The sequence below is a fragment of the Trachurus trachurus genome, assembly GCF_905171665.1.
Source record: "Trachurus trachurus genome assembly, chromosome: 4".
NCBI lineage: Eukaryota > Metazoa > Chordata > Actinopteri > Carangiformes > Carangidae > Trachurus > Trachurus trachurus.
Genome location: NC_139898.1, coordinates 2,702,774 through 2,718,407, shown reverse-complemented (window position 1 = coordinate 2,718,407; position 15,634 = coordinate 2,702,774). Strand labels below are relative to the sequence as shown.

At 45.3% G+C, this 15,634-nt stretch overlaps 1 protein-coding gene across 1 annotated transcript in view; it reads right to left on the bottom strand.

Moving 5' to 3' along the window:
* Positions 1–15,634, bottom strand: part of scfd2 (sec1 family domain containing 2) — a 128,027-nt gene that overhangs the window by 88,874 nt on the left and 23,519 nt on the right. The window contains exon 4 of the mRNA XM_083970636.1: positions 13,918–14,093. Within this exon, the coding sequence (XP_083826762.1) occupies positions 13,918–14,093 (176 nt within the window). The remainder of the gene's footprint in view (positions 1–13,917; positions 14,094–15,634) is intronic.

Genomic DNA, 15,634 nt, shown 5'->3' with positions numbered 1-15,634 from the left:
CAGTAAACGAGGTGTTTGCGATAGTTTGTCCACCTCCACTGACATTAATGGGAATGGACAAAATACTGCAAACAACTTTCACTATAATTTAATGCAGCGCAACATCACCGCGCGCTACAGCCTCCAAAATGACCACAGAACTGAGTCAGCTCCTCTTTGACACAGTCTCAACACAAACTTAATATGATGAGCTTTGCAAATGTAAGAAAGATTTATTGCCGGGGCTTCGGCCTCGGAAAACATTAGATTTAGTCGGGTGCACCTAACTGGCAGCTGGAGCAGTAGTTTGATGAATTTGTGTTTATCATAATCAAGTCTTGTACAAAATCCTTTTTTATTCGTATTATTTTGAAACACGTTTTGACATATTTGAGCAGAAGTTTTGTCTATTCAAAGACATAGAAAAAGAAACAGAGTGCGAGCAGAGTCAGCCGGCTGCAGGCTGAAATGCAAACTTGCAAAAATGAAAAAATTTGATTCTGCAGTTTAACCTCTGTATTGTTATGTTTTAGGCAGGATGTGGAACAGTGGTTAGTGCAGTGTGAACGAGGACATCTGAACTCTTGATCCTGGTAGCCAGATGTGCACTGTGTGTGTGTTTCATGTGTCATTCGATGCGTCCATGCTTCATTTTCTCAACAATCAAGCTCCTAATAACCACAATAAGCAACTGAAAATTAGTTGAAAGCTTATGACAATTTCAACACAAACACGGCCACCCAAACCGAACACACATTCGTCGAGTCAGTAACCAGGGTGATTTATAACGGATCTCACACACACACACAATGCTGAGTTCTGAGATGATGCGACGTTCAGGGGCGAACGCCGCTCAGAACTCAGACATCACGACTGTGAAGATGAAAGAGGCGGCGCTCAGCATCATAAAGAGGAAAAAAAAAAAAACAGTGGAGAAGGAGAAGATGGAGAGTTGAGGAGCAGGAGGTTTGGGAGGAGGGGGTGATGGGACACATGGTGGGAGTATGAGTAAGCGGTCTTACCCCCTCCCTCCTCCTCAAACCCCCCCTCCTCTCTGTGCCTCCGCCCACTCATAATTAGCGGTTCGGCGTCGGTGCTCGTTTTGGGTTACTTTCATTCCTTTTCCTCCATCTCCATGAAAACGGCAGCGGGACAAACAGGCCCACATCTGTCTCCTCCTATACCCAGCTTAGAACAATAGAAGGAGAGAAAGCGGGGCATGTGAGTTCACTCCAGATGCAAAAGTAGAGCGGGAAGAAAACACACAAATTAGTGAAGTTTTCCCCCCCAAACATGTTTACTATTCAAGTTTTCCTATTGGATAAAAACGTAGCATGGAGGACCGGAACGGATTGGTTCTGGATTTAACTGGTTTACATTATAACAGGCAGTGGAAAACTCCGCTGGCCCATCAAGACGCACTGTCCATGCGTTCCCTGAATCCCTGTGTGTCATATGTAGCTCATTGAGAATACATCTTTCTGTGCTGGGCTGTATCTAGCAAACATGTGGGCAGTGGTTCTCTTATTTGTCATAATTGCACTAAACACATCCAGTATTTTGGCGTCCGTTCTGACGCATTTCTGACAAATCCGTTTGCAAATATTTTTGCCGATGCGTACGTGTTCGCGTCGGTCCCAGTTCTGGTTTCAGTCTCGTTGCAGGATGTTTCAGCATGTGGCTACAGTCCTTCTTCTCCCCTCCGCTGTACCGAGATATAACAGCCCTCTGCCCCAAATACAGATATAATGAGACACATTTCTACGAATCAACACAAGGCTGAGCGTATTAATAATGAAAGATGAAAGGGTTAGGGGAGGAGAAAGACAGATGTTTAGCCGAAGAAAACTTACAAGTAAAACACTAATAATATGGAGAGAGTGGATGACAGAAAGAGAAGTATCTCCAGACCCCAGCAGAGAAACCAAAGAGGGGGAGGGCTTCACTGCTCTTTGCTCCCTGTCAATCACATTACGGGGGGTGAGCAGAGTGGTCCCGTCACTGGAAAACCCACCACAGATGACTTTCATTTCTACTTGACACAAGAAGATTCTTCCAAGAACAACAAAAGTCAACCTTGTCAGACGCAAACAGAAGGAAAGCTGTTTTATCCACGTTCCGTCCTGACAAATGCAAATACCAGCTCAAGTTGAAAGCTGAGCACAAAACCAGATACAGCTAATGTTGTCACAACCTATCAACATAGAAACATTTCAAGTCAGGGGTCTGCCTGCATGGGCCGTGCGAGAAGCTGGCGGTCTGGACTCAGAGAGGGACTTGGAGCCGTGGACCGGGGTCAAAGGTCTGTGTGACTCTGCACAGGTCAGATGACGTGTTTTGAGTTATTATTGCAAACATGACATTTCCATTTGACACGCCGGTTTCACAGGTGGCACACTCACTTTGTTGGTAATAAAGACAACACTGACCCTACGTACCACAAACACACACACACACACACACACATACAAACATATGCAACAGATGCTGCTCTTCACCTGATCATACACTCATTCCTGTCCAGCTATGTGGTTACACATGAAGCGGTGCCCCGGGGAAACATGGGTAATTAATGACAGCACCGGGGGTGGGCAGGAGTCTGTCTCTGATTGACCCGCTATGACCCTCGCTGCTTAGTTACCATGGTGACCGGCCAGCCCCAGCCGAGCGTTCCCTCTGGGTGACTGGTTGAATCCCTGGGGCGACAAGGTGGTCTGCAGGGTGGGCATGAGTGCACCGAGGGGTTGGAGAGGTGCTGGGGGTGGGGGCTTCAGATGGGTACAATTACACACCACAGCAAAGCAAAGAGGAGTCCTTGTCCCACCTTTTGCCTGGCGACCTGAGGGGGTCACTCCTACTTCCCCCCACCTTGCCCCATTCATCTGTGTGTGTGGACACAATGAGTCTTTTTCCCCGTCCTTTGCAGCAGGGGGCACTACCAATCTACTGTGTCCCTGGGTGAGCAGAGCAGGCCAGCAGGAAAGAGGCCAAGTCAATACTGAGAGTTCACTGTCCACCGGCTCACAAGGCTGAGCATTCATCATCAGTCAACCGAGCACCGAGAAATCACACTGTCATGTGTCCATCTGCTGAAAACATGCTCAATCTGCAAAGGGGGCCACAAGTAGACTTTATCATCTGCTCCAAGTACCCCTAACCCTTAAAGAGATAGTTCAACATTTTGGCAAATTGGCCAATTGCCATAATCGCTATAGTCATAGCAGTAGGTTCGTTACCTTTAAATTGTCAGTGCAAGTTATTTTTTAGAACAGCGGAGCAGAGCCGCGAGCTGCTCAGAGCTACGCTACGGAGGCTCATGGGATTTCTTGGTCTCATCAAACTCATCAAATACACAATCCAACAACTCCAAAACGCTCTGGTGGACAAGTTGTGACCTGCACATTCACCACGCTATGAGATAATAACACAACGTTACCAGGCAGAGTTGTTTTAGAGGGAAATTCATGCAAAACCGCTGATGTGCGTTCCCGCCAGAGGAAGTTTTTCGGCAAGCAGTCTCTGCATTTACCTCGAAAACAACTTGCGCGGTGAATGTGCAGGTCACAACTTGTCCACCAGAGTGTTTTGGAGTTGTTGGATTGTGTATTTGATGAGTTTGATGAGGGAAACCAAGAAATCCCATTAGCCTCCGTAGTGTAGCTCTGATCTTGCACCGACAATTAAAGGTAACGAAGCCACCCCTAAAACTATAGGGATTAGGACAATGGGCCACTTTGCCAAAATGTTTGAACTATCCCTTTAACTGATCGATCCATACGATCTTTAATCTCTAAGGAGGACAACCAGTATCTAAAGAGGATGCTCAAAAGCTCCTGGAATGCGTCTCTGTCTCCATTTCAGATCAGACACACAAACACAAAGACACAATGTCCTGTGGGCTGTGACCTCCGGCGGCCCGCGCTCAGCAGGTAGCGACAAATGACCTGATAGTTAATCTGTCCTGAGGTGGGGCTTTTCTACGGGAGGGGACAGAGGGCCTGTGTGTGACAACAGGAAGTCGAGACATTGTTACCAGAATAAGCACATTAAAGGATGCACATGCATGAACGCATGCGTGCACACATGGCCGCACATGCACTCTCTGCTGCAAGCACATCTGGCTGCAGTTTCAGATGCAGCTAGGGCATCACAGGAAAAACAAAAAAAAAGGGAGATAAACAGTGTTACAGTGGAAGAAGAGGGTGTGTGTCAGTTACAGGAACAAAAAGGTATGAGGTGGTTCGGCTCCGTCTGGGACACTGGGTCATTGTCGGGCCTCGTGCGAACCCCCACCACCTTCCCCGATGGTCAGCCTTTTCTGCGGCCTTCCCCTGTTAACAATCCCAGGGTGAATGCTGGGCATTGTGGGATTTTCCCCCAGTTTGTGGTGTCTTGTTGGAGCGTTCTCAAATGAAGTCTGACGCCGTTAGACCAAGTCAGCAGACCACACTGACCTGATTCGCCAGGGGTGGAGAGTAGTGTCTCCTCTCCCCTCTGATTATGTTCCCTAGACCACCTCACCCAAACACTGCAACATGACAATGCAGTTCAGTTCAATGGAAGATCTGAGAGACCAAATGTGTGCAGAGAGAGCAGTGTGGATGATCTCCAAGAGGGATCGGCCATTCCCTTCACTTCGGTCTGAGCAAGTGTGAGAGGGAAAAAAAAAAAAAAAAAAAAACTTTGGTTGAGTGTGAAAAACATTCAGCTCAAATCCTGCAGAACCCTCAAAGACACACATTCACGAGGAGAGAAAAACTCCACACGAAATCCTCCTGATGTGAGCTGCACAGTTTAACAGCCGCAGTGAAGAATGAAGCATTACAATGAAGCTGGACCAAAAAAAAACAAAAAAAAAGTATCTTCAGATGCACATATGCTGCGAATGCAACTTTGACTCAATGCAGAGCCGATGCCAACACACAAAAAAAAGGCCACTTAAAATAAAAGAGAAAACGTTTAGTGTCTTAAACCCTCTAGGAGCCCGTCCTACTCCCTTGGCCTTAACGTAGCTGCAGCTTTATAATTCCACAGCTATTAACACCGAGGCAATTCCTATAAAGTTTCAGTTCAGTGGGCTGAGATATAGATGTGGTGGAAAGATGCTTAGTAGAACATTTAAAATGCAGCACATGCAAATTACTATTGAGCTAAGAAGTGGAGTCGGTGAGGGTTTAATACGAAGGGAGCTTGATTGAGCCTCCTTCTTGTGTTCCTTGAGTTTGGGAGAGAGAGGCGTTGGTATAGCCCGGAGGATGGCGAGGCGATTAAGGAGAAGTAATGCAGAGAGCCGCGGAGCGAGCCAAGCACCTATCTGTCTGAGAGCGGAGAGGTAATGATAACAGGAAGTGAGATGAGTTGGTGTTGCCCTCTGGCCTACCAACCCATCACCTCTGTTAAAAAGGTCCCTCTCTATAAACAGGCCTCTCTCTGCCTATTAAACAGACAGTACATTAGGAGCTGAGCTGCGCAGAGCAATGTAAACACAGCCGTCTCAGGGTACCGGTGCTGAGAAGAGGGGGGAAGATGGGGGCTATTCGTGGGTCTTCCTGGGAGTGTGCTCTATCACTGCTCCTCTCTCTGTAATCCTCTCCAACTAAACACAGGAAGGAAGAGATAGGTAAATAACTCACTCTTCTGATAAACTCAAGTTTTTTTTTTGCAACTGTATTTTCCTCTAGTTTTTTTTTTTTTTTTGCCTCAAAGTACGTCAGAGGAGGAGCACGGGAGTTCATTTTGTACTGCACAGATGTGTGTATGTGATAGTGAGGCGTGTGTTTTGGAGAACACAAAACAGAGATGTGGAAGTCAAACGCAGCGTATTTGAAAAGGAGGTGTGATACGAGGTGTCGTTTAGAGAAACAGGATGAGGAGAGAGGACACAGAGAAGCCACTTTGTCATAGAGACAAAAGAGACGTGAGGACACGAGCTGATCCTGAACCTCCTGCGGTTCCCTTCTGCGAGCAGGATCCCAGTTGCTCCGGGGGCCGGAGGAGGACGGAGGCTGCGGAGAGAGGGAAACTCAAGGGGCTGGATGAGGGGAGAATGTGGCTCAGTCAGAGACTGGTGTTTTTTTGGGATGGGGGAGACAGTCAGTCCAGGTCAGTCCAGATGTGAGGCTGTTAAACAGTGGGGAAGTGTAAAGGAGGTCAGCGCCGGACATCTGAGGGCAGCGCCCCGGAGTCATTCACACCTCTTTGTTACAATCTTGCAGCAAAACACAACACAACACAGCAGAACCCCCCCCCATCTCTCTCTCCTGTGGGGGCAGCAGGGTATAGACCGTTTCAGAGAGTATAAACAAATACAGGTGTTACCAAGGATACTAATTAAGGCTCCATTCAATTTAGTGTACCAGAGCGTTTTCTAATGAGCCACACCTGTCTTTGTTTATACTCTCTGAAAGGGTCTATAGCAAGCAGATTTAACATTTAAAAGCTAAGTTTGACTATCCGAAATTAACATTGTAGATATCAACAACGTCTTTCTAACTAGTCGTAATTACATTTTGAATAGTTGGATTTTTTATTCAAGATATCTGTAATTCAGTTTTGCCGAGTCAAAAAGATCATTTCAGATATCCACAACTACAGTACATTCTTCCTATAGGACAAATGACGTCACTTTTGCCATTCATGTGTATGGGGTTTGTCATTACAGATATCTACAATTCAGTTGCGGATATCCACTATGTGAATTACGGATATCTGTAACTGAATTACGACTAGTACGAATTCCAGTTTGAGATATCTACAACATCATTTTGCCTATAGTCAAAACTTAATTTAAAGCAATACTTACCTTTCTGGAACTTTTGCACATTTCTTTGTCTAAGTTAAAATGCTATTAATAATCTGATGATACATTAAAATGTAAGAGAAACCCAACAGGGTTAAAAACTCATAATTTTTTCATTCTCATATAATTCTGAGAAAAGTCTGACCAATAATATTATTCGGTCCGATTAATAAGATTTGACGAGCGACCGAACCTACTTAATATGTAATCACTTTGTGCACCCCTCTCCTCCTCTCCCCCCTCCCGACCAGGAAGCGCTTATTGACAGAGCAGTAGCAGGACACAGAGAGCAGAGGAGACTAGAGTCACAACACACACAAGAAAGAAGGTTTTTGGAAATAAATAGTTTTTTAAAAGACCAGTAACTGCAGCCGCAGCTGGTCGCGGAGTTTCATGTCTGATATTGTAACGTTGATAGTGAGCAGCCCCGAGTGATACGTAAACACAGGAAGTCACATGTGTCTACAAAGCATCCAGTGCTAACAGCTAAGCTACTGTTAGCTCTGTGCTAACGGCTAGGCTACTGTTAGCTCTGTGAGTTCTCAGCAGTCCGGACCCGGTTGAACTCCGGACCGGCGCGGCTCGACTCGGCTCGGTCTGGATTTATTTTCGGCCTGAACCAGCGCATCAGGTGGCGCTGGTCCGGCCGCCAGCCCGGCTCGTTGAGAACTGTAATCTGTAACAATCACTTCCCCTGCGTCTCCAGTAGCAGTAGGCTAACAACAGTTTATTATAAAACTCATCAGTCACCATCACTGAGTCCGTTTATACGGTTTAAAACTCCGGTGTTGTGTTTGTTTGTGTTGTTCCCGTTTCACTCGCGTTCCTGTTCTGTTTACCGTTGCCATGCCAACGCATGCAGCAGGGAGGGAGGGGGCTCGTGGAGATGCGGCAGGAGGGAGAGGTGGGTGGGACTTGTGAGGGAGGTGGAGCTGTTGATTTTCAAATGTTTGTGCTGTGCTGAGTGAAATGCCAGATCGGTAAGTATTGCTTTAAGATATCCGAAAAGGGACATGTAGATATCTTTAATTGAGGTGAATTAAAGATATCTTGAACTGGAATTATGACTAGTCAGAATCAAATTGTAGATATCTCAAACTGGAATTAGTACTAGTCGTAATTCAGTTACAGATATCTGTAATTCACATAGCGGATATCTGCAACTGAATTGTAGATACCTGTAATGACAAACCCCATACACATGAATGGCAAAAGTGACGTCATTTGTCCTAGGAAGAACGTAGTTGTGGATATCTGAAATGACAATTGTGGATAGGAAGAATGTAGTTGCAGATATCTGAAATGTTCTTTTTGACTAGGCAAAACTGAATTACAGTACAGATATCTACAACACATATCCAGTCTGGCTTTTAAATGTTAAAATGGCTTGCCATAGCAGGGACACAGCAGAGATGGAGAATGGGGGGGAATGTCTGGGATGTGGGGACAGGCTCCATAGCCTGGGGAAAGGCCAATTACAGGCTTAAAGCCCCCTGTCTGTCTGTGGCATGTAGCTCAGATAAGATGAAAGTTACTAGGGACCAATATCAAGCCCCCCCCCACCGCCTTTTCATGTCACCATAAAAAATGATACAACCCAGATGTTATGCATAAGAATACATATGTATATACAGTATGTATGCATATAAAACTGCATGTGGAGACTGGCACGCTTCCACACGTTTACATAACGGGAGATGGGCATGGATTGTATTGTCAGGTTCCTGACATTCTGCAGGTCTCAACCCCTACAGGTCAGTTTATGTCCAGGAGGGGGTCACGGGACAGAGGTGAAGGGTCATGAGTCTTTAAACCAGCACGCTCTGACACTGTACACTTGGGGGGTGGTGGGCTTGTTGGGGTTAATGGAGTATGTGGGTCACCGGGGCTCAGACATGGCGACGCAGACAGCAATGAAAAAAAAACAACAACATCAGCCTGAAAAAGGACATGACACAGCAGTAGGAAGTGCACAAAACAGAAAAAAAAAACTCAGAGTCCAACACAATTTGACATGAATGAATAGAAATCTTAATTTAAGAAGTTATTAAAAAGAAAAAAAGAAGTTAAGGAGCAATCAGACCGTTCGGAGGATTAGCATGATTAGCATATGTAAAGTTCTGCTGCTTTAATTTCTATTCTTTACACAGTATTTCAAACTAGAGCACAAACATGCAGCAGGGACAGAGATAAGGAGCAGGCAGCCAGTCTGCGTGACCCATGGGAGACAGAGACGTACGGACGGAGCAGCGCTGTGACTAGTAATAACTCGGAGCGTGAATGTTTGCAGAGGCATGCCCTGGTAATCCCAGCAGAGTAAAGCAACAGGCCGGGGGTGAGAGGGGTTAGCTCCTCTCCGCTGCACTGCTGTCATCATGACCGTGTTCAGCGACGTGACGGACTAATCAGCGGTGGACTGCACGGCGCGCTCAGAGACAATACAACCCTTCAAATAAATCTGTCATTAGAAAAAAAATTGAAAAAAATTAATGACATCTGTGGTTATAGGAGGGATGCACAGCAGAAGTGTATACGTGTGTAGTCTGGTGGAGGTGGAGGTTCTGGTTGGGCCGTTGATGGGAGGGTAGCGTGGTGCCCCTGTGATGTTCTGGGAAGTGGTGAAAGAGTGAGTCTGTTGAAGAGTTTCTCCTTGGCCGCACCGGCGCTGAGCATGTCTAGCATACACTTTCTGTAACTGTGGGCTGGAGCCGGACCAAGTCTACTCAATCTGTCCTATTCAGACCCCGGTTACAGTTACACGCCAGACAGCCGGGGGGAGGGGCTCAGGGCCGCGGGGGGAGGGGGGGGGGAGGGGGGGGGGTATAGGAGCAGGCAGGGTGGCAGTGCCAGCCCAGAAGATATGTGGCTATGTCACATTAATATAAGCAGGGACTGTGGAGGTAATACTGTAAATGCAACGGCAGTATAAGCACGTCAGTCCAGCCGATGTGTCAGTCTCCATCATCTTATTAAAGGGATAGTTCAACATTTTGGCAAATTGGCCCATTGCCATAATCCCTATAGTTTTAGCAGTAGGTTCGTTACCTTTAATTGTCGGTGCAAGCTATTTTTAGAACGGTGTAGCAGAGCCGTGAGCTGCTCAGAGCTACGCTACGGACGCTAATGGGATTTCTTGGTTTCCCTCATCAAACTCATCAAATACACAATCCAACAACTCCAACTCGAGGTAAATTCATGCAAAACCGCTGATACGCGTTCCCGTCGGAGACAGTTTTTCGGCAAGCAGTCTCTGCATTTACCTCGAAAACAACTCTGTCTGGTAACGTTGTGTTATTATCTCATAGCGTGGTGAATGTGCAGGTCACAACTTGTCCACCAGAGCGTTGTGGAGTTGTTGGATTGTGTATTTGATGAGTTTGATGAGGGAAACCAAAAAATCCCATTAGCCTCCGTAGTGTAGCTCTGAGCAGCTCGCGGCTCTGCTCCGCCGTTCTAAAAGTAGCTTGCACCGACAATTAAAGGTAACGAACCTACTGCTAAAACTATAGGGATTATGGCAATGGGCCAATTTGCCAAAATGTTGAACTATCCCTTTAACCTCTCAACAGGCTCTCAACAGCAGTGTTGGGTTTGTTACTTTAAAAAAGTAATTTGTTAAAGTTACTAGTTAACTAAAAGTAACTGAGTCAGTAACTGAATTACTACATTAAAAGTAACTAATTATCAGGAAAAGTAACTATTGTGTTACTTTTTTTTTTTTTTAATAAAATGCTCAAATATGTCAAATTACTTAGCCTGACAAGCCAGACTATATCATTAAATTGTATAGTCTGGCAACGACCAGTAGACCTCGGCTCAATCCAGGGGGCGGGATGAAGGCAGTCTTTCAAACTGCCTCTGCACCAATAGGGTAGCGCTACGACCAATCAGAGCAAAGAGCAGGATGCCGTTAGCCTGACAAGCCAATTAAAATGTATGTCGTCATCGCGTTAAGCCCGCCCAACGACTCTCTAAACAGATAGAGCGCTGTAATTGGTGATCAAGAAGTTCCTATGGCTCGTTTCTAGACCCACCTACGGAGCAAATAGATTTGCTGCCGCTAGGGTGCGTCTAGATTTCTAGGCTACAAATTACTTGGACTGGCCCCCTAACCCCCCTAAACATAACCTCTCGTTTATCTGGAAATTCGCTGCTGCGAATTAGCCTCTCATTGGCCGGAACGAGCCACCCAGTCCTGCCTTCCTGTTGCAGTTTTCACAGTCCCCTTGGAGAAAGGAAACATCAACAGGAACCACAGATATTTCGATATGACTGTAAAGATATTCAATGAGTATGTTTACGCCATTTGCCATCCAAGAAGGAAGTTCTGGCTTGTTTTGTCTATCAGGCTTGGCCCACTGTCTTCAGTGAGCTAGCGAGGCTAACACCATACCTACCTACTAAAAAAAGTGCCACTTATAGTCCGGAAAATATGGTATTTGTTACTGAAAAAAGTATGTGGTTATTTTATAACGCCGTCACTCCCATCACTGCTCAAGGTACACTGCCTGCATGGCAAATGTTGCTATTAGAAACCTGCCAACAGCACAGCAGCACATGTCCACACATTTTTTTCACAGCATATTTAGTCATGACCTCATGAGCAAGGCCGCTACGCTGCAGCTCACTAAAAGTTGTTTAGGTCACAAAGTAGCTATTGCAGTGACAAAGCATCAACTAGTCTGGGCTCTGAACTCAGTGGCCCTTCGCCCTCGCTGCGTCCGTCCGCTGCCCACACCGAGCCCCCCGGCGCGCCACAGAGCAGGAGCTGGCCTGAATGAACTCCCACTGTCCACCAGAGCCGTGCCCAGCCGTGCCCACAGCGAAGCCCTCACACACTCAGGCAGAGCAAACACAGACTTCGCTGGCCGGGGCCGGGCCGGGCAAGGGAAGGGAAGGGCTGCGAGGAGTTTTTCACCCCGCCATTTTGTAATGTAATTAACTTTTCTCTGTGTCCATGTTGAGCCGAAGCAAAAACCTCGCATGGAAATTAAACAAACAAGAGGGGGCGCGGAGGACACACAACTCATTTCCTTTAATACCTCAATAAAACTCGGGCCCGTTTTGATTGCAAACACCGACCCTCACATCGCGCTCAAGGCCCGACTGTGAGATTTGATTCCCGAAGAATGCCGCTCTGAACCTGCGCCAGGCGCTAAATATACTATCCTGATGCTAAACACAACAACAGTCTGTTATTAACGCAGTCACCGTCAGACCCACTCCCACAAACCTGTGTACTCTGAAGTTTAAAAAAAAGGAGAGAGAGAGCTGTGAGAAAGTTGTAGTTTGAATTCTCCAGGTATTATGGACGACCAGTGGAGGATCAAAGTGGAGTCATGAAATAAATGGATACTGGAACCATAAGCCCTAAAGTCTTCTTCCTCCTTGATTTAATAAAAGCAGCGATGGCCCCAGCTGAGGACCGAGGTTTATGAGGTTGTTTTCAAATTCCAATTAGGCACGGGGCACTGCTGTGCAGCTCGTTTTATTTTTCCGTGATTTAGTTTAATAAGTTCCTAAATACTCTGCTGTCTTTACAGCTTCAGGAATATGAAGAGACTCGGTGAACACGGTGAGGTAAGAGACAGAGGAAACGGCCTCGGTGTTTGTGTCGGTGAGCCGTTCGACGTTTTCAGAACCACAGGTAAAGAAGATGTGAAGTGGTGACGAGCCTGGTGTGATTTTCTATTTCTACCCCATCGCCTCCTCTCCCTCTCTGCCTCCCCATCAGATTTGCCCTTTGACCTTTTTCCAAGTCAGACACACGTGTACATCCTCCTCCGTCTGCCCCTGTAAACTAGACGACCCCCCCCCCCCCCCCCCTTCTTCCTCCTCCTCCTGATGGAAATCTGGTGTGTGTATGTGTGTGTGTGTGTGTGTGTGTGTTTTTTTTTCGCTGTTTACTGGATCTGAATGTTTTCCTTACAAACACAACTGACCTTGTTTATGAAGCGGAGGAATCTGCGTTTTTTCCTGTCTATGTCAGTTTAACACAACATTCTGGCCACCGTTTAGCGAACCACAAGCACCCACTTACCTGCAGCGTACTCCCAATAAAATATTTACCGAAGGGGAAGATGTGAAAGGATAATCACCAGATTAATTACAAATACCAGTGCCACTGAATGTGCTGCTCTCCTGCTTCATTTTCTGAGTGCGACTTTGTTTAGGAATTAAAATAACATGCGCCATCATTTAGATATTTCATCTTAAAGGGATCGTTCAACATTTTGGCAAATTGGCCCATTGCCATAATCCCTATAGTCATAGCAGTAGGTTGGCTCGGTTGCAGTACCTAGTGGGCATTTTTACTGTTTTTATATTGTTTTTCTGTCGTATGTTCTATTTTCACTGATGTACAGCACTTTGTTTCAGCTGAGGCTGCTGTTAAAGCGCTTTATAAATAAAGTTGAGTTGAGTAGGTTCGTTACCTTTATTTGTCGGTGCAAGCTATTTTTAGAACGGTGGAGCAGAGCCGCGAGCTGCTCAGAGCTACGCTACGGAGGCTAATGGGATTTCTTGGTTTCCCTCATCAAACTCATCAAATACACAATCCATGAGACAAAGTTGTTTTAGAGGTAAATTCATGCAAAACCGCTGATGCGCGTTGCCTTCAGGGACAGTTTTTCATCAAGCAGACTCTGCATTTATCTCGAAAACAACTCTGTCTGGTAACGTTGTGTTATTATCTCATAGCGTGGTGAATGTGCAGGTCACAACTTGTCCACCAGAGCGTTTTGGAGTTGTTGGATTGTGTATTTGATGAGTTTGATGAGGGAAACCAAGAAATCTCATGAGCCTCTGTAGCGTAGCTCTGAGCAGCTCACGGCTCTGCTCCGCCGTTCTAAAAATAGCTTGCACTGACAATTAAAGGTAACGAACCTACTGCTATGACTATAGCGATTATGGCAATGGGCCAATTTGTCAAAATGTTGAACTATCCCTTTAACTTCTTCATTAAAAAAATGAATTGTGTTGCATCTGAAATGCTGGTTTATAGTTTAAGGGTATAAAAAATGTTCCTGTCAGTCATCACATTTTTCAAGTGGTGGTTTGCCAGTGATAAACGGGGGCTTGTCAGTTTTCAGCAGCTTTAACACATATGGATAATAGGTTTGTGTAAGATGAGCATGGACCTGTAGCAGCAGCCGCTCGAACGCCAGGCAGGAATCCCAGCGGGGCAGGTCCGGGTGGCGGAGCGTCTGGGCCGTGGCCAGGCCCAGCTGGAGCACCCCGCAGTGACTCTCTAGCGCCCCCCAACTGCTCCGGAACAGCTGCATGTAAGAGCACAGCTGCTCGGGGGTCACACGGCCTGAGAGGGGAAGAGGAGGAGGAAGGAGAGAAGATTCTGTTATAATCCAGGGAGGAATCACAAAGCCATTGATCATTTTTGGTCAGAGAACATGACACAGTTTACAGCAGCAGTTCTCAAACTTTTTTTTTTTTACATCAAGGACCCCTAAATTAATACAAATTGGACCAAAGACCCCCATTGGACAAAATTTTGAAGCAAACACCAGAAATACACAAATAGGCCTAAATTAGAGCCAATGGCATGAATATTTGGAAATATTGTAGAGAAATTTCTGGAAAAAACTGATGAAATTTTTCCAAAAATGTTTAAACATGTCTGGAAAACAGTGGTAAAAAAAACACTTAGAAAAAAGTTGTGAGATTTCTAAACAAAAAAATAAAATAAATAATATCAAGTTAAAATTCTCTCTAAAAAAAAAAAAACTGGTAAAATTTCTCAAAAACGATTCTAGAAAAAAGTGGTAATATATATATATATATATATATATATATATATATATACAGTATATATATATATATATATATATATATATATATATATATATATAAAAATTCTAGAAGAAACTGGTCGAATTTCTCAAAAAAGTAAAAAAAAAAAAATAATAATAAAAAAAAAAGTGGTACAATTTCTCAAAAAAATAAAGTTTTAAAAAAATTAAAGAAGAAACTGGTAAATTTCTGCCCCCCCCCCCCCCAAAAAAAAATTAAAGGGTTAAAATATCTAAACGAAAAAATTATAGTAAAAAAAAAAATTATAAAGAAAGATGTAAAAATTCTACAAAAAGTGGTAAAATTTCCAGAAAAAGTTGGGGACCCCCTTGAACCCTCTCAAGGACCCCTGGGGGTCCCCAGACCCTACTTTGAAAACCACTGGTTTACAGAATACACGCTCTTGGGCTACCGGTGTTTTGCTGTGCCAACGGTTAGCAGCTAATCAGAGAGACACACTGGTGTTACACTGTTACTGTTACTCCTCCTGATGGGAAGAAGGAGGCGTAGAAGCAGAATAAATAGACAACCTTTCCCCCAAAGCACAACCGCCGTTTTAATAACTATCATACACTGAGCTGAGGGCAGAGGGGGATGACTGATACCAAAGCAGACCATAATATTGTCTTAATGAGCAAAGTCTCCACAGGCTGCGAGAAAGTGTGTATGCATGTGCGTGTGAATATTGTCTATATGTGCAAGATCAGGTGAATTACTGTCAGAGTGTTTATGTGTGTGTGTGTGTGGCATGTCTTCAGTGTGACTAATAAGTGTAAATCAGAGATTTTCATTGATTATTAATTGAGGCAGCAGAGAGGGGCCAGACCCCTCACACTGTTTAGGATCCCCTACTTCCCGCTGCCCCTCCCACGAAGATTCACAGAGACACAGGAAGAGCAGCGTAAAGGGTCTTGAGGGGGGGTTGGGGGGGGGGGCACGGTGGCCTGGAGGTACGAGAGGCTATGTCAAGGGGCTGGGATAGAGGGTAGATGAGGGGGGGGGGGCACACATTAACTCCCCATAAAGCCTACTTCTTCATGTTGATGTTCT